At 30.3% G+C, this 22,260-nt stretch overlaps 1 protein-coding gene across 4 annotated transcripts in view; it reads right to left on the reverse strand.

The window, feature by feature from the left end:
- Positions 1 to 215: 215 nt before the first annotated feature.
- The window catches only part of LOC148628033 (glucose-6-phosphate 1-dehydrogenase-like), a 29,343-nt gene continuing 7,298 nt past the window's right edge, over positions 216 to 22,260 (reverse strand). For 2 of the 4 annotated variants that reach the window (XM_088583659.1, XM_088583686.1), the window contains 11 exons: positions 18,767 to 18,804; positions 16,074 to 16,182; positions 15,389 to 15,597; positions 14,317 to 14,478; positions 13,144 to 13,269; positions 11,729 to 11,822; positions 11,104 to 11,230; positions 10,209 to 10,298; positions 9,623 to 9,831; positions 8,489 to 8,658; positions 5,412 to 7,139 (listed from right to left, as the gene is read on the reverse strand). In XM_088583659.1, coding sequence (XP_088439785.1) covers positions 7,046 to 7,139; positions 8,489 to 8,658; positions 9,623 to 9,831; positions 10,209 to 10,298; positions 11,104 to 11,230; positions 11,729 to 11,822; positions 13,144 to 13,269; positions 14,317 to 14,478; positions 15,389 to 15,597; positions 16,074 to 16,182; positions 18,767 to 18,804 — 1,428 coding nt within the window. In that variant the 3' untranslated portion in view covers positions 5,412 to 7,045. Of the gene's footprint in view, positions 3,568 to 5,411; positions 7,208 to 8,488; positions 8,659 to 9,622; positions 9,832 to 10,208; positions 10,299 to 11,103; positions 11,231 to 11,728; positions 11,823 to 13,143; positions 13,270 to 14,316; positions 14,479 to 15,388; positions 15,598 to 16,073; positions 16,183 to 18,766; positions 18,805 to 22,260 lie in introns of those variants that run through there. The other 2 variants (XM_088583669.1, XM_088583677.1) reach the window with 2 other exon arrangements.

Consider the following 22,260-nt stretch of genomic DNA (forward strand, 5'->3'; position numbering starts at 1 on the left):
AGTTTTTGAACACGCCTGATATATGTATAAATTTCAACAAGGAATATTTTCTTCTTCCACACCAAGCTAAATCTGATGTCAGTATATGTCACCTGTGCCTATTGACACCCTGCATTTAAGACAAAAAGGTTGATTGCAACAAGTAATTTAACTTTTTTTATGTTTAATATAAAAGACATGACTAGCATTAATTATATATATATCTTAAAAGAAAGTCCAGTAACCAGCTTTATGTTTCTAGTTTCCTTTAAGGGTAAGAACAAAAAATGCCCTATAATGCTATTATGGCTAAACACACACAAGGTGTGCAATACATATTTATAAACTTCAGTATATATAACATTGAAATGTGGAAAAAAACATTTCGAAGTATGAATAGAGACATGTTATACACAGAGATAAGAAATTTGTTCTAAAATTAGCCAGTTTATCAATAAAATTATCACATGGCAAAGAACAATTTTCCCTCACCTTTCTACTTATATTTATTAAACTACTTTTTCCCCTTTTGAAGAAATGAGCTGAAATAATTAATAAATGGGAAATTGATGATTTTATTTAATCATTTTTTGTTGAAACATAAAAGCTGTGATAGGTTGAAGTGAAAATTATTAATTTAATTTTGAATTATTTTAATTTTCATAAAATTGGGAGGGGGTGAAAGAAAAACATGGTATGAACTTGAAGCTAAGATATCGTAGAATGGGAAACTGAAGGTTTTATTTCAATATTCGCAATACCTTTTTAGTTATGATCATTTAAAGTCAAGTTGTCATTGTTGATTTAGTAAGTATGAGGTCTCCTTTCCTGCCACATGTTAGTTAATATGAGATTTTTGTTAGTTGCAAATTTCTTGTATATCTAAGTCTCTGTTAATATGAGATTTTTGTTAGTCGCAAATTTCTTGTATATCTATGTCTCTGGTATAAAACATGTATTTAAGACTACAACAAAACCATAGACACCATACAACAAAGACCTAACTTGATAGAAAAAAACATATACTAAGTAAGTACTGATTTTCATAGGGTTCATATTACCATGGCGCCATACTATGCTAATCACCATAAATTCAAGTTCCTAAGGAAGTGCAAAATTTTTACACATAATGTGAAAGTATAATATTCATTATAAAAATGTCCAAGAATAAACAAATTTTGCCAAACCCTCTTAAAAGTGCATAAATGTATTAACTGAACTTTCAATTTAATTTTTTTTTGCACAATATGTCTTTGATATTTATGATATGGTAAAGTACATGTATACCATGTTTTAATTACATGTAACAACAATGAATTATTTTTAATGTTCTAATTTTTTATAGTTCAAGAAAACGGTGCAAACTGAACACTATAATTAATTTTGGCTTTTACAGTATAGTAAATTATTCAATAAAATAAGGCAGATACAACATCATAAAACTGTATAAAATTTGGCAAAAAATAGGAATAAATATTAACAATAAATTACTGAGGCTTAACATTTACATTTGTAAAAATATAAAATATAGAGTATGAAATGATATCTTAGAAATTGAGCATTACAGAGTCCTAATTGGTACATTATGCATGTAACTTTAAGTGCCATTCTGTAAGAATCAGGCAGTGGTTGAATCAAGGTGAAAAAAAAAACATACAGATCTTTCCATAAAGTCATTTTTAAAATGTTTTCTGAATTCATTTCCTTTTTTAAAGTGTCAGTAATTTGAGTTATAAAAAACTGGGTATATGAAATGCATTGCAATTTCATCTTTACAGGGAGATAACTCACTTTTCCAACATCATTCAATTAACACTTTGAACTGGCTGTTCAGTATCCTCTGACATTTCTACAATGAATGACCTGTCAATTTGTCTTTAAATGACCACAAACTATGTGTCAATCTTGTCAAATTTGTGTGTTTTTTCTGAGCGTGATTCATTATTTTTCATATCTGCCTAATTCTTACAGATTCCAGTACTTAAACATATATGCAGAGGAACCTGTCTAATCCAACACCTGAATATTCCAGAAACCTGTCTATACTGTCTCTCATAGATACTCAGGTCAATACTCAACTGAAACAAACTGTTATTTTTCTACTTTTTTCATTCCATATTTTTGTCTAATTTACAATTTTCAATATTCATTTACTCATTGTCTCATTACTCATATTGTTTATAATTTTCCTTATTATTTAAAAAAAACATAAATATAAAGTTAACATCTATTGAAAGCCAACCAAAATTGGGCTGTCTGTGTGAGACCCAAAAAAGTAGTCAAGGGCATTAAAAAACCAAGTCAATGCTCTGAAGTTTTGGAAATTTTCTGCATTCTACAGGAAAGTCAGTAGTGAAAATTTACTTTCTAACCAGCTGCACAATTGAGATTTACTAACTATATATACTATCAAAATCATGATAACATATATTGTAAAACAATCTCCAAAAAAGTGCCTCGGGACAGAAAGGGGGAAATTTTCATAGGGGAAGGCATCTTTTTTTTAAAATTCAAGAGCATTGATTGTATGAGCACTATAAAATTTGAACAGAAATTTTACTTGCCATATATGTGATTAAAAATTGGAATACTAGAGCCTAATATTCTTTACTGTTTTTCAACCTGTATGTTTCAACAACCTGCATTATCTAACATAACTTTCTGGTCATGTTATTCAAGATTAGACAAATTTCACTACATAACAAAAGTTTTGGCAAAAAAAAATGTAGACTACGACAGAAAATATACAATATACATGTATTTTTACCTAAATTATACTAGTAAATACCCTGTTGTATGTTTAAGGTGGAAAATGAAGGCAATAACAAAAAAACTTTGCTTGTGGAGATGTATAATAACAAAATAATAGCGTTTTATGCATAAAATTTTAGCACAAAGGCAATTTTTAAAATACCTCAATACAATTAATTTTAAAAATAATAGTGACATTTTATCTTGCAAAGAATGTGACTGATTTAAAATAAATACCAAAGATGGAACGTTTAACAATACTGGTACGGAAATTTTCTCAAAATTGCAAAAAATCAAAATATTTGACAAAATCAGTTATGTAATTTTAACCAAAGTACTGCTCAAGCAATAAATTGTCTTGCATTTTCATTCACTCTCTCAGAGTAACTAAATTAAAAATGGAAATACCAGTATATTTCCACATATTTATGCAGCTGATTATAGAATTAAAATAATTTAGTGAAGATAACCAAGAAAAATCTACGGTATACAATGTTGTTCAAAAATATAACAAACAAAATAAATACATGTATCTAACAATATCATTCTGATTTATATCCTTCAACATTAAGAATGTATAAAACATTTTCTATAGTGTACACATAGTAAAAAAGGTATGATATATCTTAAAAGGGTGGGACAAATTATTCCAAACACCATATCACCATAAAGGGATATTTCTTAACAACTTGACTGCTGCCTTTCAAAATAGCACTTTTCTTCTGTAATTGACATCCTACTCCTTAGAGTTTTCCATCAGGTTTTTGCCACTTATAAGTCCCTGTGTAAATGAAGTTCCGCTGCCGACAGAGTTCATCACTTTCCTTTGGACCTCGACTGGAAAAAAAAATGATAAAAACATTAGACCTAGGTCTAGCATTATGTAAAGTATTGGTGTGCTATTTCCATGAACCATGAAAGAACTTAAAATTCTTGTGCACATAAGGAGGTAGACCTAAGGTAAGGGAAATGACTCTTCAGTGATGAAATCAGTGATATGTTTGTATTATATTCAATTTCACCAAAGCCTACCAAGCTTCCATTTGAAACAGATTGAAATCAGTCCAAGTTACTTTGATGCTTACATGAGATTGATGTAAAATGGTACATACAAATGTTCCAATGATTTCTAAGAGTTGTGTTAAAAGTTTCATTATATTGTTATATATAAAACTCTAAATTTTTGAAGATATGATGCTGGGTAATCTGCCCTATCATACACCTTGTAATGAATTTCCTGGTTCATTCACATCAATGTGTTCATAATAAAAGGCTCTGCTGCTCTACCAGTATCCATACCAGCCTCAATTTTGTTTGGTGCATAAAATCTCATAACTCAGAAATGAAAAATAAGAATTAAACTTTACCATGTATATATATTTCAGTATTTTTGAGTTTTTGTTTAATTTTGATGCGTAGACAGATAGATGAACAGATGGAAAAACAGAAAAGCAGTAAACAATAAAACATTGTCAAAAGAAAGAAGTGGAAATGTGGAAAAATGGTTATTTATTCAAGATCAAGTTTACGCAGTATTAATTAAGATTCAAGGATGCCTTTGATTAATTGAAGCACTGTATCTCCTAGCAAACATTCATTGTACAATTCTATTTGAAAATGTCTTGATAAATAGTTCATGCTTTTGTAGATGAGACCAATAGAAAAAAATGCTTTAAGGAGGTAGACCTAGGGTAAGGGAAATAACTATTGAAATCAGTGATATGTTTGTAATATATTCAATTTCACCAAAGCCTATCAAGCTTTCATTTGAAGCAGAATGAAATCAGTTGGAGTTACTTTGATGCTTACATGAGATTGATGTCAAATGCTGAATACAAACGTTCCAATGATTTGTACAAGTTGTATCCCTTACCCTAGGTCTATCTCCTTAAACCAAATTGACACACTGAGACAGGTAATTTTTTATCTGCTAGCATATGGCAGGAACAGAATCCATGGGGGTTTATCACCCATCTTCAACACATTGCTCTGACTAAAAATAGATCTCCAATATATTACTCAATTTAAAACATACAATGACTACCAATATTGAAGTCTATGTCTCTCAAAAAAAAATACCAGCACCTTCGACCTACTTACCTTTATGTTAACTTTGTTATTAAACTTTTCTTCCCCTAAAATTCATCAAGGAAAGCTGAACTAAGGAATGTGATGGAAACCAATTAATAATCTGTGAACTTAACCCTTGACCTTTTAACCTCAACATATGTCTTCTTTTTATTAAAACTTCCATCTGAGTATGCAAATAAATCAAGCAATGCTTCACTTTTTTGGCAAAAAAACACAATTAGGAATATGGGAAGCAGTCGACAGTATCACAGACAGAGCAAAGTTCTAAAACCATTTCTTCTTCAGCATAAACTTGGGGCAATTAATAGGGAGGTCTGGTCATAATAGCAATTTTGAAATACAATATGGTCAGAACATAAACAGATTCATCAAATAGAAAGCTGGTATAGCTGAAGTCTGAAACTGAAAATCCCCAAAAATGGCATACCTATATAAATCTTCTGTCAACTTTTTAAGTTGCTGTGATAAGTAGTTGCAGAGAAAATTGTAGCGAGGACATTGTAGATGGATAAAAGGACTGACACCGTGATCAATATATACTTCACCCAAAGCAGATGGTGTAATAATGATAATGAAATGAAAATCATAGCTTCAATAAAAACTTTTAATAATAAAGGTTTTACAAATTCAACAAAGATATAATTTAAGTGCTATATGATTCTCTGAAAAAAATATCATTTATACTCTTCTGTCAAAAGGCAGTGGAAGTCATGGAAAATAAATTACATGTAGCAACTCATCACAAAAATAGCCTAGTATAAATTACAAGAAGCACATGTATACATGTTATAGTTTAAACAAGATGTGTAGGGTAAATTCTGTATGCTACACCCACATCCATTTTAGCATTAAATAAGAATTCATAGGTTGTATTATTGATGTAAGAGTCTACTTGACTTGTATATGATCTAAGGATCAAACCGCTGCAACATGGAGTGAATATTGGCAAGTGGACACTAAATATTTGCATCGCAAGAAAAAAAAATACAAATAATGCCAACTGAAACTAAGGCGCTAATACATACTTAAAAAAAATAACTACGGTATTTAAAAAAATAATTCATAAGGCATCACAACTATTTCTGATTTTTTTTTTCATAGAGTTACAGCAAGTGATATAGTAAACTTCACGGAATATAAAGTCTGATTATTACCTGATGAAAAGTTTTAGGTAGTTAAATAGACAATTCACGAGAATATTTAAAATTTCTGTCATTTCATAGCCATGATATGTATTTTTATCTTCTGGTAAATTTGACAGAAAAATGTCTTTGCCAATTGTCCAGTTCACTTTGTTAGGTGATTGTCATTTACAGTAATCAAGGAAAGACAACTCTACTCCCTGGAGTTAACTAACCGGTACAAGACTTGTTTTACCGTAATCGAGGAAATTAAAAAATTTATATCAGCATTATACTTTATTAAACAAGTAATTATTGAAACTTATAAAAAAAGAAATTGTAAACAAAGTAAAATTTTGATTAGGAACATAAGTTTGATTAGAATTATCAATTATTATTAACAATATGTATTTAGTATATATAGATCATTACTAAAGTTAGAAGTTATACTATGAAAGCACTTTAATTCGTGGATACCAATTTTCGTTGATTAGGGACAAAACACAAGCTCGAGGATTCTTGAATTCATGTCTTAGAGGTTTTCAGTATACTTATCAATGGAAATCTCCTTTTCGTTTGGAACCAAATTTCATGGTTTGGCCTACCAACAAAAACCACAAAAATCGGCATCCCACAAAAAATAGTACTTTCACAGTAAGTTAGATTATTTGTAAGAATGTTTCACTTGAGTATCTAATTGTAATCATTCTATTAACTTCAAACTTCTTAAGTAAGGATACTTTTGAATATATGTACATGTCTATGACAAGATATTAAAGATAAATATTGAGTTTTCCTAAAGAAAGTATTCAATATCATGCATGATTTCACACTTAAAAACAAATAAGATAGGATTGAAGAATAAGAAAACAATGATGGAATCACAACTTTGCTATACCTACCAAGCACTTGATTGTTCATACTTAGAAAATAATGCAAAATGGAGAACACAAAGCACCACTATAAAACCATGCTAGAACTACAAAAATATATGGACAAAGGTAGAGAAAAAATAATATTCTATAAAGCTGTAACAAACAATAGTTAAAGATTGTTCATTCTTGTCCACAGGAAAGTCTTTAATATCAAGGTTATTTCATATATTAGAGACTAGCTCTGTCCTTATTCCATTTGTAGGTTCCGGTATACAGGAAATCACGCTCTTTCACGAGATCATCAGATTCTTTAGGACCACGACTGAAAGGACACACAGAAAACACAACACTTACTTCACCAAACCAAATAATACACATCCCAACACCAAACTAGGTATACAAAAAGGTAGAGTCAATTATCATGCAAAATGTAAACAAAGGTTTTGTTAGTAATATAATTTCTTTTTTTTAAGCACAGGTCAGAGTTATTTTGAGAATGGTATGACTTGCAAGATGAAACTTTTTGTCACAAAAAAAAATAAACGAAATTTCTGCTTCTTTGCTTTAAATCATGTATGTGTATAAACATATAAGGAGAAAATTAATCCCAAATTTCTTATCAGTTCACAAAATTAGTACTATACCAAAAGAAAATGTCAAATAGATTTCAACACAAAATTACTGAACTTTTTGGATATCAAATACCATACAGTGGGTAATTTTCTCAGGTGCCAAATTTCGCCATATGTGCTATGAATTTAGAGTCAAATTTTCAGGGTCTTTTTTTTCATATCTTCAGATTTAATGGAACTGAAGTTAAATGTAAAACATATGGATTTAAATTTGGCGAAGTTTTATTTTTGTGATTTCCCAAACCTCCAAAATATAGTGAAAATTAGAACCTTGCAAAAAATATCCCACTATATGGTATGTCATTTACTGTGTGATCAAAAGCTAATATCTCACACTATTATAGCATCCGTTACCGATAAAAAAATAACCATATGTGACAAACTTTATAGTCATTTATACCAAAAATGTTCATTTGAATAAGTGTGTGAGATTAACAACCAGTGGAAAACTAACAGCTAATAGTCTTTTTAAAATGAAAATTCAAAATGGCAGCCAGGTAAAGAAAATTGATGTTAATAGCATTGCATTCCTTTTACATGCAGGTCAACAGGAATTAAGAAAGTTTATCTAAAACACGACATTAAAAAAGGAAGTACACTTATAGTCTGGTAGCATAAAACATATATAAAGCTGCTGATGTATAAATAATCTCTCAATATCTCCAGTTTCCACGTTAAGGCCATGTACTTGGATTTGAATGTTACAGCATTGTTCTACTATTGACACTTCAATATTAGTTTTGCCAAAATCAGAATTTAACCTGAAAAATTCTTTTAATTGCTTATTATTTTTTTCTATTGAAAAAAATGAGATAATAATATCTGAACACATAAGTTTTATTAAATTTATTCAATCAACTTGTTATAACCATTAAATATTTTTTTTTAAATCATCACTAAATTCCATTAAAACTATGAAACATAAAATTACATACATAGCTATCTCTTAAATGGCAAAATGAAAAAGAATATATACATAAACAGCCATGTCAAACACAACTACAACACAGTACAGTATACATCTAAGGAATTCTCTTACCTTCCATAAACATATGTAATAGGTTTTGGTTTTTCTGTTTCTATCTTGTGTAGTAAAGGTGTAAAAATCCTCCACGCTTCATATAATTCATCAGATCTAACAAAGTTTATCTGGATACCAGAAAATACATCTAAAATCAGCCTCTCATATGCATCAGGTAACTTCAGATCCTAAAACAAAACAAAAAATAAAAACAATTAGATACCCAAGAAAAAATTCCAAACAATACTGATAAGTGAAATTACATGTATATCCTTTACATATTTTTTAGGCATCATTTTTTTTGTTTGTTTGGTGAAACTTTGCTTTTTCGATATAAATTTAACTTTATAAAATAAATTAATTTGTTTTGATAAAAACTTTTTAAAACAAGAATTGTAATGACCGTAACTTGAACAATGGTATCCCCTTCTTCTGTTTGCATGTGACAACACATTAAGACAGCTGTGCATTACCTTGTCTAAAATGACACATGGCCAAACTGTAACCATAGCCAGTGTATATGTCAAACACTGGCTACATCACAGGCACATGTGATTCTGGACTGTAATGTCACAATGACAGTTGTGGAAAGTGATGGGGTTTTTCCCTGACTTTCAATAGACTGCATATAAAATGCAACATTTTTTTAGAAGAAATGGGTGCTTATACTCAGAAATTCATTGTCTTTTCCCTCATTTTGCTGTACTCTGCTTGTGCAAAAGACAGAATTTCAGAAAATTTGGACTCATGTAAGAAATCCAAGATTGATAGGGATTTGGGAAGACCCTATTATTCTTACCTATAACATAAATTTCCAAAATTCATATTTAATCTTGAAGCTTCTATGTATGAACCTTAAAGGTGTTTAAATCGTAAGTTAAAACAAGATGTACATTGCATTATTCATATGATAAATGTTTCCCAGATGCAAAATGGGTACCCCAAATCCTATTTAATGGAAAAATCCATGCTATGGTAACCCCTAAAACCCCTAGAACAATGACATTCCCTGACTTATAATTCTATGAAAGTTTAGTAAACATTCATCATTTAATTTAGGAGGAATTAAGGATACAAAACATGCACAAAATAGGTACCCCTATCCCACAACTGGGTCAGTGGCAAATTCCGTGAAATTCTAACAACACTAACCTTATATCTGGAGGAATAGGAGAGATCCAGCTCTGTTTCCTCACAGCCAAATGACATTCCTGGTGTCTTGGCCATCATTTTAAGATAAACAGCCTCATCTGGCTGTACTCGTATCACCAGTTCATTTCTCTTCACTTCTCCAGCAGGGAATATATCACCTGGAACATCCCGGAACTGTATTCTCACCTCTGCTTTCCTTTCATTGAGTGCTACGAGGAAGAGAAAAGTGTCATAATCATTTTGTCAACGACAAAAAATTGTTATTCCTAAAATGTATATCTAAATCTGAATTATAACATTGTATAATACTGTGTTTTCATTTATTTAGGTGGATATCAATTTTTGTGGCTAGAGGAAAAAATGAAATTTCATTGGATACTTGAATAAGTAGATCATGGGTAAATAAAAGAAAAATTGACAAATTTGTCTGTATTTCGGCTGAATTATCACTTAGGACAAGGATGTCATGAGAAAATGAAAAAAAAAGCCTAATAAAACATAATCTTCATGGGAGACAAATAGTTTTTTACCCTAACATCTTCATTCATCTTAAAAGATGATATATAAAGTACAAAATTGTACCTACCTTTACCACACCTCAGAATAAAAGGGACTCCATCCCATCTCTCGTTTTTAACATACAGTACAGCTGTTGCAAAAGTTGGTGTAACAGATCCTATAATATAAAAAAAATCACGTGTAACCTGATGTGTATTGATAGCTTCATCGAAATACATGTACCAATTAAAATAAAATTGAACTTCACATCATGTAATCACCTCCCTTAATTTATATCCTTTTTTCCTTTTTTCACAATCCTTGTATCAATAATACTATTAGGTTTTATAAAATTACAGCATGTAAAAGAAGTAAATTTAATTAACTTAAAACAGGTACAAATTGTCCACTATAAATGACAACAATTGTTCCAATGTCGGTTTGTGCCTTTAGCCACTAGCCTGAAGCATGATACTAGTAAAAATCAATTTGGATTATGAAAAATCTGAGAATATCAGTTGTGTTCTGAAAAAAATTATTGAAATTGACTGATCAGGCTAGTAGCTGAAAGAGTTGATGGTACAGACTGCTATGGGACCTTACTCTGGTAATATCTACCTCAAGGGGTGTTTTTTTTTTCAAGTTACTGGATTTTTATATTTTTTTCTATTCTAAAGTACTGACATGAAAATGATGATTAGGTTGGGTGATTGGAAACAATTAATTAATTATTAGGACCTTACAAACAAAAAAAACCTATATTCATATATTTCTGTTCATTTTCTTGGTTGAGCTGGCAAAAGGTAAAGAAGAAAACCATCTGAGTGAAGATGACCATTAATATCTTATTTTGAAATAATATGGTTGATGTTAACACCACTAACAGCATGCAAAACTTTAGTTTCAAGTAATAGTTCTTTCTTTCACTCTACTGGGGTGAGAAAGGATAATATAAGTAAGCAATTAATACAACTTCGTCTTACCTTTTGGTACAGTGGGATCTTCAAGGTATCCCTGAGCTTCATCACCTTTGCCCCCAGGTTTACCTACATACTGTCCTAATACAGTATCCTTAATATCAATGGGCTGGATGCTCTTCAATACTTTGACCTGAAAAAAACATTCATAAATTTATATGTTGTGAGATGCTTTACATTTGAAACAGTAGAAAACATTAAACTTAGTAGTATTTCTAATCCACTACTGTATTATTTTCTATTGCTAATTTTTAGGGTCTGGCCAATTGATAAATTGACAGATTTTGTTTCTAAAAGTTTCAGAAAAGAAGGGAATGAGAAATAGTTATTACAGGTACTATTTGTATGCATCTCTGTACTCAACAAATGTAGCAAAAATCGGTATATCATGAATTATACTATGGTTGCGATATGTCAACTGACAAACATGGATAAAACACTACTTTTGCCTAAATATAGGAATTTATATGTATGCAGGATTTTGTTCTTGTCACAGTATATAAACCAGAAGAAAACTAAAGGCTATTTGGAAAAAATAAAACAAATTAATAAAAATACAAACTATGCAAAATTATTTTTTCTTATTAAGATTCTTGGTATTGATATATGTATCAGAACCACAAATAAGAACCTTTTCATTCCTAATATCTTCAGCATCAGTACTTGGTGGCTTTTCCATGGCCACTAATGTTAATATCTGCATTAAATGATTCTGCATAACATCCCTGCAACAAAAAGAGAGTATTACAACTAACAAGTTTAAATATCTAATTGTGTAATGACTGACATTAAAAAAAATAAAATATTGCAAAAAATATTGTGGTCCAACATATCTTGAAGTTTTGTAGGTCCAACAGTCCGGTGAAATTTTAGCCCTTACCCAAGAATAAAATATGCTTTTTGCATATCGTGACCTTTTTGTTGTGATCTCTGGTTGATGCATTGGACAATTTTTAAAATAAAAATACACTATGTGCATATCATGACCTTTTGTGTTGTTATCTTGAGTTGATGCATTCTACTATTTTTAGAATTAAAATTGACCATGTATGAAATGATTGATCAATGTTTTTATCTTTTCATTCGAAATCACTTCCAGTCTTTTGGCTGTCACTCAATACATCACCGGTAAAGAAGTGTCTCGTACATAAATTTAAAAAATAAAACTGGCATTTATGATGAAAATGAAATGGATGAATTTGCTGTAGATCAATGATCTTCTTGTTTTCCAGAGAATAAATTAATTATACCATTTAAATACTTTCTTGTTTTGAGCCCATCTTATATTTAGAGTTTTTTCATGTTTTGATTTGGTCCTGTAAAATTGTGTTCAGTCCTGTAAATATAAGATATTTACAGGTCCAACTGTCCAGTAAATATAAGATGTTTACAGGTCCGACTGTCCTGTAAATAAGTTTTCTTAATTCCTTTGACTGAATAAGGGCAGAATACTAAATCTACCTTGATTGGCACCAATATTTAAAGTTTTGTTTTTAATAATTTAACCAACAACTGAAAACAATTCTTATATTTTAATTCTAAAACACCAGAAAACAAAAATAAAATAACAAAAAATTGTTTTTTCTAATATGAAATCAACATTTTTAACATGGATCAATACTGTCATTCATCAAATCGATAGCACCATTTGTAATTCACATGTATGCTTTTAGTGTATTGGGATACCACTGAAGTAGTTCCGTAGTTAGAGGGCATGGCTAAAATCCTAAGTTAGGTTATACGAAATGGGCATTGTTGCTTGATAAAGCTGAACTATTCAGATTTCTAGAGAATTAAAATATTAGTTCATGGTAAAATACTAGGACAGTATAAACTTTTTAATAAAACTTAATTTCAATGGGCCATTTTATAGCCTTCTCTATATAAATAATGTACATGTTTATTTTAATTAGACATTTCAACTGAAATGTGATAAATAACTCAAAAATTTCAAATTTCAATTATTGCTTCAGTGAAGATTGATGGGAACATTTCAGCTACCTTTTTTCTTAAAATGCCAGAAACTAGAAATAACATTTAAAGTACCTAATAATACCAAATTCATCAAAGTAACCTCCTCTTCCTTGTGTACCAAATGGTTCCTTGAAGCTGATGACTACTGAAGCTATTCCATCCCTGTTCCACACAGGACTAAATATTCTGTTAGCAAACCTGTAATCAATATACCAAGAGTGGAATGACTTTGAGCATATACAACGTACAACTTCAATATGAACATAGTAATTTATATCCAAATAGTACTAACTTGGAAAAACATATATCACAATAAAGAGCCTCGAAGCATGCAGCATGTTAGGACCGCAGTAGTGTGGATTCGTACCTTAGGAACAATCAAATTTATTTTCATCAAATTAAGTCCAGTAGTAAATTTTAAAAAGTAATAATATTAAAATAGCAAAAAGATGTCGAAAAAATGGCAATAATTCCAACATGGCTACACAGATTTACATGCAAATTTCACCACAGATAGATCTCATCATACTGAACATTTTACCCTATGTTAGAATTTAGCTAAGCTTAACAGTTGGAGATATATGTGAAAAACTTCTGTCTGACCCCAATATTCTATTTTTAGTAACAGCAGCCACGATTTTTGACAGATCACAAATCTCCACAAAAGTTCTATGCAAAACACCTTAAGGTACATTTATACTAAGTTTGGTTCAAATTGGTCTGCAGTGTTACAGGAGAAGGTATTTGAAAGAAATGAAATTTAAATTAGCAAAAAAACTAATATGGCTAAACAGATTTAAAGTAAGTTTGACCACAGATAGATCTCATCATGCTGAACACTTTAACACTGTCAGATTTTTGCTAATCCAAATTGTTTTGGAGATATATGTGAAAAACTTCTGTCTGACCCCCATGCTCTATTTTAAGTAAATGCAGCCATGTTTTCCAAAGGAAAAAAAATCCCTACACCAGTTCTATGCAGAATACCCTATGAAACATTCACATCAAGTTTTGTTCAAATTGGCCCAGTTGGCAAAAACCTCCAAAAACAAGAGAAATCTCTGCTATGTGCTAAGAAATAATGTGTTAAAATTTCAAAAAGATCGAAAAAGATTTACTCAAACTATCGTTAATAAACTAAACAGTAAGTACCAAACACGGTTTTTTAAATTTTAAAAAATTTTAAAAAATAACACCTACAAAAATTTCAACATCTACGGTATAAAAAATTCATGTCTCCCATACCTAAGAACCATAAGATTCTGCACCATTTCTTTTCCAAGGTAATGATCTATTCTATATAACTCCTCCTCTTTAAACAATGCTGACAGATGATTGGATAATTTGTTTGATGACTCCAGATCTCTACCAAATGGCTTCTCTACAATAACTCTTGTCCATTTATCTCTAGAATAAAGAACATATGTAACATTATCAACATTCACAGAATTTTGAAATGATAAAAAGGAAAAATGTAACGATTTAAGAAGGTAGACATAGGGTAAGGAACACAACACTTACAAATAATTGGAATTTGTATTCACCATTTTATATCATTCTCACTAAAACATAAAAGTAACTTCGACTGATTTCATTCTGTTTCAAAGGAAAGCTTGAAAGACTTAAGTGAAATTGAATATGATACGAACATATCCCTGATTTCAAGAGTTATGCCCCTTACCCTCCCTCTTTAAGTTATTCTTTAAACCAAAGTAAAGATAGCATGATGAATTTTAAAATAACACAGGAATTGCAAATATGCTGCAGTATATCAAAGTGCATTGTATTAGTATTTTCTAATACAGAGATGTTATTCTCAAAACAGGGTATACAACAAATAACTCATTCTGGTAAAATCTCAACTTTCCAATGGATATCAAGATAAAAGCTGTCCCATTAATATGACTCTTAAATGAAGCTGCCAAATATTTGTAATTCAGATGAAGACAGGTGAATACAGACATACAGGCAGTAATAATACACATTATTGACTAACATTTGAATATTAGCCTAAATGAGATCAAAACTGCCAATAAAATACAAAACACAGAAGTGCTCCAATACAGGATTTAGCCGGCAAATACGGGATTTAACTGTCCAATATGGCTTTTACCATTTTACAATTTTTAAAGTTCCTTCAGATCAGTTTAAATGTATTAGGAAATTAGGTATGTCAAACAGTGGTTTTACGTAGACGAGAATTGGATACTACTGTCCAAAAGAGGTTAAGAGTAGATACAGGTTGGTTTCACTGTCACATTACCTTAAGGTAAGTATATAAAGGAATCTTTTAATGAACTATATCTTGTAAACTTACCCTTTTGACATACATGTAGCCTTCAAATTCAATGTCACTGATTCATATACACTAGGTGGCAGAGCTAAGTAAAATAATCTGTTACAGTCTCCCTTTTGTTCGATGACTTTGTTCAGTTTGGAAAAATCTCCTGGACCATCATAACTGCCAGCCTGATATTCGTTCAGTTTAAAAAATTGTTCTAGTTTTTCTTTTTCATTATCTTTCACCTGAAATATACATGTTAATCTGAAATACATGTGCTGGAAATTCAGAAATACCGACTATACATTTAACACTGTATTGAGAAGTTAACGAAAATACAAGTACAAAAAATTTACAAGCTGACATTGATGTGAAAGTCAGTTTCAAACAGAATACATTAAACATATAGTCACTGCTTTTATTTCATCTACTTCATCTCTTATAAATACATTGATTTTTCTCTTGTTTTTTAGCTACTTTATTGTGGCATAACAATTAAATTTCAATTCCAACGATCTAATTAATGGAAAAGAACATATACATGGGAATTATTTCCAATATATTTCTATAAATAAAATAAAATTATATACCCACAAATAATTTCAAATTTCCTGTGAAATATCATTAATTAGATCTTATCACAACATTATATCCCATTGGTTTGACCCCATGACCTATAACACCTTGAACTATTTTAAAGTTTACTTTAACCCAAACAAACCTTCATAAATGGAAGAGACTTCTTCTTTATATCTTCTACAGTAATTTTACTTCTGGCATAACCTATAAAGTATGTTTTTGGAGGGAGAAGGCCATCCCTAAACAACCACCTAAAACAAAATAGAGACAAATGTGCATACATAAAAGTTCATTGTTTTCATTGCATATCTCTGTCCGTGCGAGACTTGTAAGTGTAGTCAAGGACGTTAAAAATCCCCATAGTAGCACTGCATATCTAGTACTATTCCATTAAACCTATAATATTCTGATATAAAATATTATAAGCCAATCTTCACCTTATCTTAAGGGCTATATAAAATTAAGTATTTGAAAGAAAAAGAAAAGAAATATAATTGTGTCTATATAATAAGTTAATACTGGGTATATTGTGCTAAGTAATTCTCTGACAATCAGAATAAAATAATATTGCCTTTGTGCTAATTTTATGAGCTGGCTGAGTTGATACTTCTGAAGGTTTGTTTCCCTTTTGCCTTAAATTTGGTAAATAAAAATTATTCCTATTTTGCCTTGGTGGATTAAGAGTGAACTAATGCAAAATTTTAACTTATGTAAACATCTAATTCAGTGCTACATTTTTTGTACACGTATAACACTCAAAATTATATTGTTGGATGGTTCATTCTTGTTATTTTTAGAAATTATGGATTAGTTTTCTGTCTTCTTTTCTCAAATCTTATAAATTGGTTTTTTATATTGTATTTTTTTACAATTCCATATTGACTGTCAGATGGACTTGGCAGATATTTTAAACCTTTATTCACATGATACAAGTTGTCAATAAACATAATATAGTGCAATTTAGAGTAACAAGAACATTAAAGAGTAATCAAGGGAACCAAGGTTATAGTGGTAATCAAAAGAATGCAATCCAGGGACAAAAACCAGACATGGAAAACAGACATAAACAACAAAGAACATAAAGTAACTAAAATAATACATGTTTAAAGCATAAAGATGAACAATATTTCGGCAATATTTCATTAATATAAGTTTATAAGCACTAAATAATCAGTCAAGCCTTAGGATGTACAGGCACATGGTGCTGCGTCTCTATTCTGTATGTACCAGTAGTCAGTTGGGTTTTCAGATGATGGAGTCTGTCTTCAATTTCTCGGTACTTCTTTTTGGGTTTCCTTTTCTACCACCAGCTGCACCCTGGGACTGCACCAGCTTTACCTCGATTGCTGCATGCTCTTTTTTGCACTTCTGGATTATAACATAGTGGAAGGATGTGCTGTCTTCACTTTATTATGCCAGTCATCTAACTGATTGCATGTTGGTCCTTGGTCACTCAGTTTGATATGCTTCCATGTTGATAGTGGAAATCTCCCTTCAATCCAGGTTTCTGTTACATTATCTGCCTCCTCTATTGGTCTCTAGAAAGTCAGCTTCTCCAGCAATTGTTGTTTGGGAAACTCGATAGTTGTTTGTTGTCGACTTGGCTAATTATACACTTTCTGACATTTTGAACAGTTCTTAATTGAATTAATAATGTCAAAAATTTCATGTTCACAAATTGATAATGAAATTAAATGTTCTACAGAGCCTGAATTGCTCACCTGCATCTTAAAGCAACATTCTATTTTTTTAAAGTAGCCATGTTTTTTCTTGGATAAAAATTCATAAAACCCATACCTAAGGAACAGACATATCAACTTTCATTGAATTCCATCCAGTAGATTCTGTGGAAAAGATTTTTGAAAGTAATAACATTAAAAACACCTGCATCTTAAAGCAACATTCTATTTTTTTAAAGTAGCCATGTTTTTTCTTGGATAAAAATTCATAAAACCCATACCTAAGGAACAGACATATCAACTTTCATTGAATTCCATCCAGTAGATTCTGTGGAAAAGATTTTTGAAAGTAATAACATTAAAAACAGGGAAAAAATGTAAAAGGGTAACAATTCCATCATTGCTTCAGTTTCACATGAAAAAATAACTACACAAAGATGTTTTAATGCTGAACACTTTTACCTCCATGTCAGAAATTTGTTAAATCTAACAATTTTTGAGATATATATATATGCAAAGACTTCTGTCCTATCTCTATGTCCTATTTTAGTAACAGTGCCCACGTTTTTCCATGGAACAAAAATTCCCATATCAGTTCTATGCATAATACCATAATAAACATTCATACCAACTTTGGTTCTGATTGGTCTTGTAGTGTCAATGGAAAAGATTTTCGAAAGTAAAAACATTAAAAAAATAGCAAAAAATCATTCAAAAAGGGCAAGATGGCTTAACAGGTTTACACAAAAATTTGATCAAATAAAGACCTCATCATGCTAAACACTTACCCCAGTTAAAATTTTCCTAAACCTAACAGTTTATAAAGATTTAAGTGATTTTTTTTTTACCCCTTCCTTCGACTGTTAGCAATGGTGGTCATGTTTTTTGATGGATTAAAAATCCACACTTCAGTTATATGCAGAATATCCTTAAGGAATGAGATGTAAATGCTACACAAATATCTCCAAAGAGTTTTCATTTTTTCTAGGAAAATAAACCTCACAGAAGTACAAACTGACTCTGCTAATAGAAAATTAGCATGAAAGGATAAAGCAAAATGAACATAGATTTTATAATCTTTCTCAATGCTTTAATCATGTCACTTTTAAATTTTTGCTCACAAAATTTCAACTTAATCAGCAAAAGGTAAACTTACCATAAAGTTGGGTAAATCTTTTTCTTGGCAAGATCGCCCTGAAAGAAAAAAAAGTAAAGTAAACTTAGATCTCAATCTCAGAACAACCTACTGGTATCAAGTGATATAACAATTGTAATAATTTTTCACCAACAAATTATTAGTAATCTGGTTAACCCAGGGATTGAACCTAACAGTAGTCCGGTAGTCCTGTGCCACCCTAATTTTGGAGAGGACTACTTGAAAATTTTCTTTGATAGTTTTATGGGCTATCTAAATTTTGCCTTATTTTTCATAAGATCTAAAACAGAACTGTCATAACCACCTGAGGACTATCTGTTTTACATTTGAAGTAGTCCTATTGACCACAAAACAAATGAAAATTAGTGTCGAGCCCTTTTAACTGGAGAAATATATTTGAAACACAAAAAAAAAAAATCTTTAGCCCTAAACTTCACCTACAGGGAAGAATTTCTCAGAGTAATATAGACCCAAATGTACAGAAAATTTTTTTAAATATATAAATGCAATCAGCTGCTTTAGATAATTTATGGGTAGTAATATTTTATAGAATTGTTATCTATGCTAAGATATTTTATTTCTGTAAGACCAAGTAAATTGTCAATACATGTATTAAAATTTCATAGACATATAGGCAAGAAAAAGAAACAATACATAACAACTGAAAGCCAACAATCAGATAACTATAATTGGATGATCTTCTGTTTTATCAAATACTTGGATGATGAAAAAGATACATCCTTGAAATTTATGTATTTTTGTAGTTTAACTACATGTTCTAAGACCATTGTATCCTTATCTTATGGTCATTAGAATTACAGCTAGTAACATAGTTAACTTCAGGCAATAAAGTTGGCCTTGATTGAATGACTATTACCTGATGAACTTCCCTAGGTAGTTGTACTAGACATGCAACCAGGAAATCTTAAGTACTTCTCTGTCTAAGAATCAGGCAAAATTTGTATAAGGTGTGACACACAAATAAAAAAAAACAGAGAATTTTTTGCATTATCCAAGTATTTACACCTCATGACCTCCAGAAACAACCATCAAAGTGTTTGTAAAGCTTGCCTTTTTAAGATAATAATAGGTCAAATTTAGTTGAAATGCACTATGGAAAAATGGCAGGAAAATTTTCCAGTACCTTTTCCTTATATAAACAGTAAAAAAATATCTATGTCATAGATGCTTCAGAAGAATAAATTTAAATAGCTTATCAGTTGATTTCTAAATGTACTGACTGTTTTTGAGACATAAAAGACCAAATTTAGAAAAATGATGTGCCACCAATTGCCTGATTCTTACAGAGACTGACACTTAATTTTTACATTATATAGGTACTTAAACCATTGTCCGATAGAAAGTCCAAATATCTTTGTATACATGTTCAGGGTCAGTTTATATAGGTTTTGTTTTACATATAGAAGAAAACATATGTTTTATCTCTAAAACCATGACTTCTAATAACAGTAAAAATGTCAATATAACATCACACTTTGCTGAGCATCATTTAAAACTGATGATACATTTTCTAATATATAATATATGTATATATTCCAGTCTATTTATTTACAACATATTCTAATTTTTATTACCCTCTATAAGAGACAATAAATACATGACCTTACAATTTTGTTAACTTTGGTAAGGGCCAATAAAAGCTTTGCCGCATCATGTGTCCTAATTGTTACACTGATGACCATTCAGCACCTCCTTCTTATTAAGAGAGGGACGTCATTAAGGCCTGTTTCAGGCCCAACAACATAAAATATTTTCAGAAATGTGGATCCACTAAAGTATTTCATGATAGCCTATTTTGATGAAAAATGGCCCATTTTGTAGTTTGATGAAGCCAATAAATTTGTTCACCATCTTCATAGTGAGAAAAATTAAGATTATAAAATTTGTAAGGTTTAAGTCTATTCATTTATTACTTGAACTATTACAATTCAAATTTTACTCATAAGCAACTCATGGTTAAAACATCTTTTTTGAAACCCACTTGCAGACACTTTCATTACAATTTCAAAATATGGTCGAAATAACAAAGTCAAGCACTTTTTTTTAGACATTTTGCATAAAACAACTATTTTTAAGCTTTAAGGACTTTAGAATAGTTATTGTATGCAAAATATTTAAGATATACTAAATCAAACAGCATGTTTACAAAGTTATATTATGATTATCAAATACTTTTCGCTTAAAGTTGAGCTTATTCCAGTGTCTAATTGACCCTACCCCTTAATTATCTCACTGTACAATTAAGACTGATGTCTCATTGGGGCTTTCCCTACATCTTTGCCTCACTTCAATACACAAACAATTACATAAAATGACATGGACACTACACTTAAAGTGGGAAAAAAAAACTTGCTGATACAAACCACTTCATAGATTTAATTCTAATCTTACACTTTATCGCAGTAAAGTACAAATAACTACCCATAAAGGTCTAGAAAGTCCCCTTTGACACTAGTAGCACGAAATGTGTGTTAATTACAGATTCATATTACTTCAGCTATTTATCAATGTAAATGTAAATGGTAATGTTAGTATTCGATGAATGTCAATATTTGTAAAGATTTTGCTTTCAGTGTCATCTTATTACAAATTGTAATTCATACTTCTATCACATTTTCCATAATCTTGAAAAAAAAATATAAAATATTTTTGATAGTTAGTTCTGCTGAATGAACAAACTAATGTTTAAAATCCTTTCAACACATAAAACATCTGATCCAATGTCATGTTAGTACAGATTTATGTTCATAAATACGAATACATTGTGGTAAAAAAGTCATTGCTGATCTCACTATATGTACTACTTTGCATACACGAACAAAATAAGGGAAATGACACATATACTTTTGTCTACTTAAAAATGTAAATAAATTGAGTTGTTATTCAAGTTTTTCCTAGTGTTTTGCATCAGCTGTTCAGGTCCAAATAAATGTAAATTTCAAGATTTCACATTAGGTTTCATTTTCAAGACTTATTTGAAGTTCAGAAAGATATTTTGGTACAACAACTTATAAACATATAGCACAGCTGATAAGACAGAGCTCAGGAAAAATTAATTGAAAAATTTAGCCCTATTTCTTTGACTAATAAGCAGAGTGATTTTGAGCAGGTGCAGGTGACCTGCCCTTATTGATGGATTTTATAACCCCTTGCTCTATCAAATCAATTTTTCCTAAATATATATTGCTTGCATGATAAGCCTTCAAAGTTGCCTCTAATGCACTGAAATGCCCTTTTTAACCCAGATTAATACCCTACTCTATTCAAAAGCTGCAGGGCTACCGGTAGCTACTTGTTTTCTTTTTTTTTTCAATCAATGAAACTGAAAATTAGTTTTTGAAAAGTAAACAGTATTTTTTTTTATTAATTTCCAAAACCATGCATTTAAATATGAATTGATTCATTTAGTAAATAAAAAAATAAAGAAAGAATTGATTTTTCACTTCTTTCCTCTATTTCTTCACATTAAGATG

Source organism: Perna viridis, chromosome 1, assembly GCF_037379345.1.
Source record: "Perna viridis isolate PV_CMFRI_1.1 ecotype Kerala chromosome 1, ASM3737934v1, whole genome shotgun sequence".
Lineage (NCBI taxonomy): Eukaryota > Metazoa > Mollusca > Bivalvia > Mytilida > Mytilidae > Perna > Perna viridis.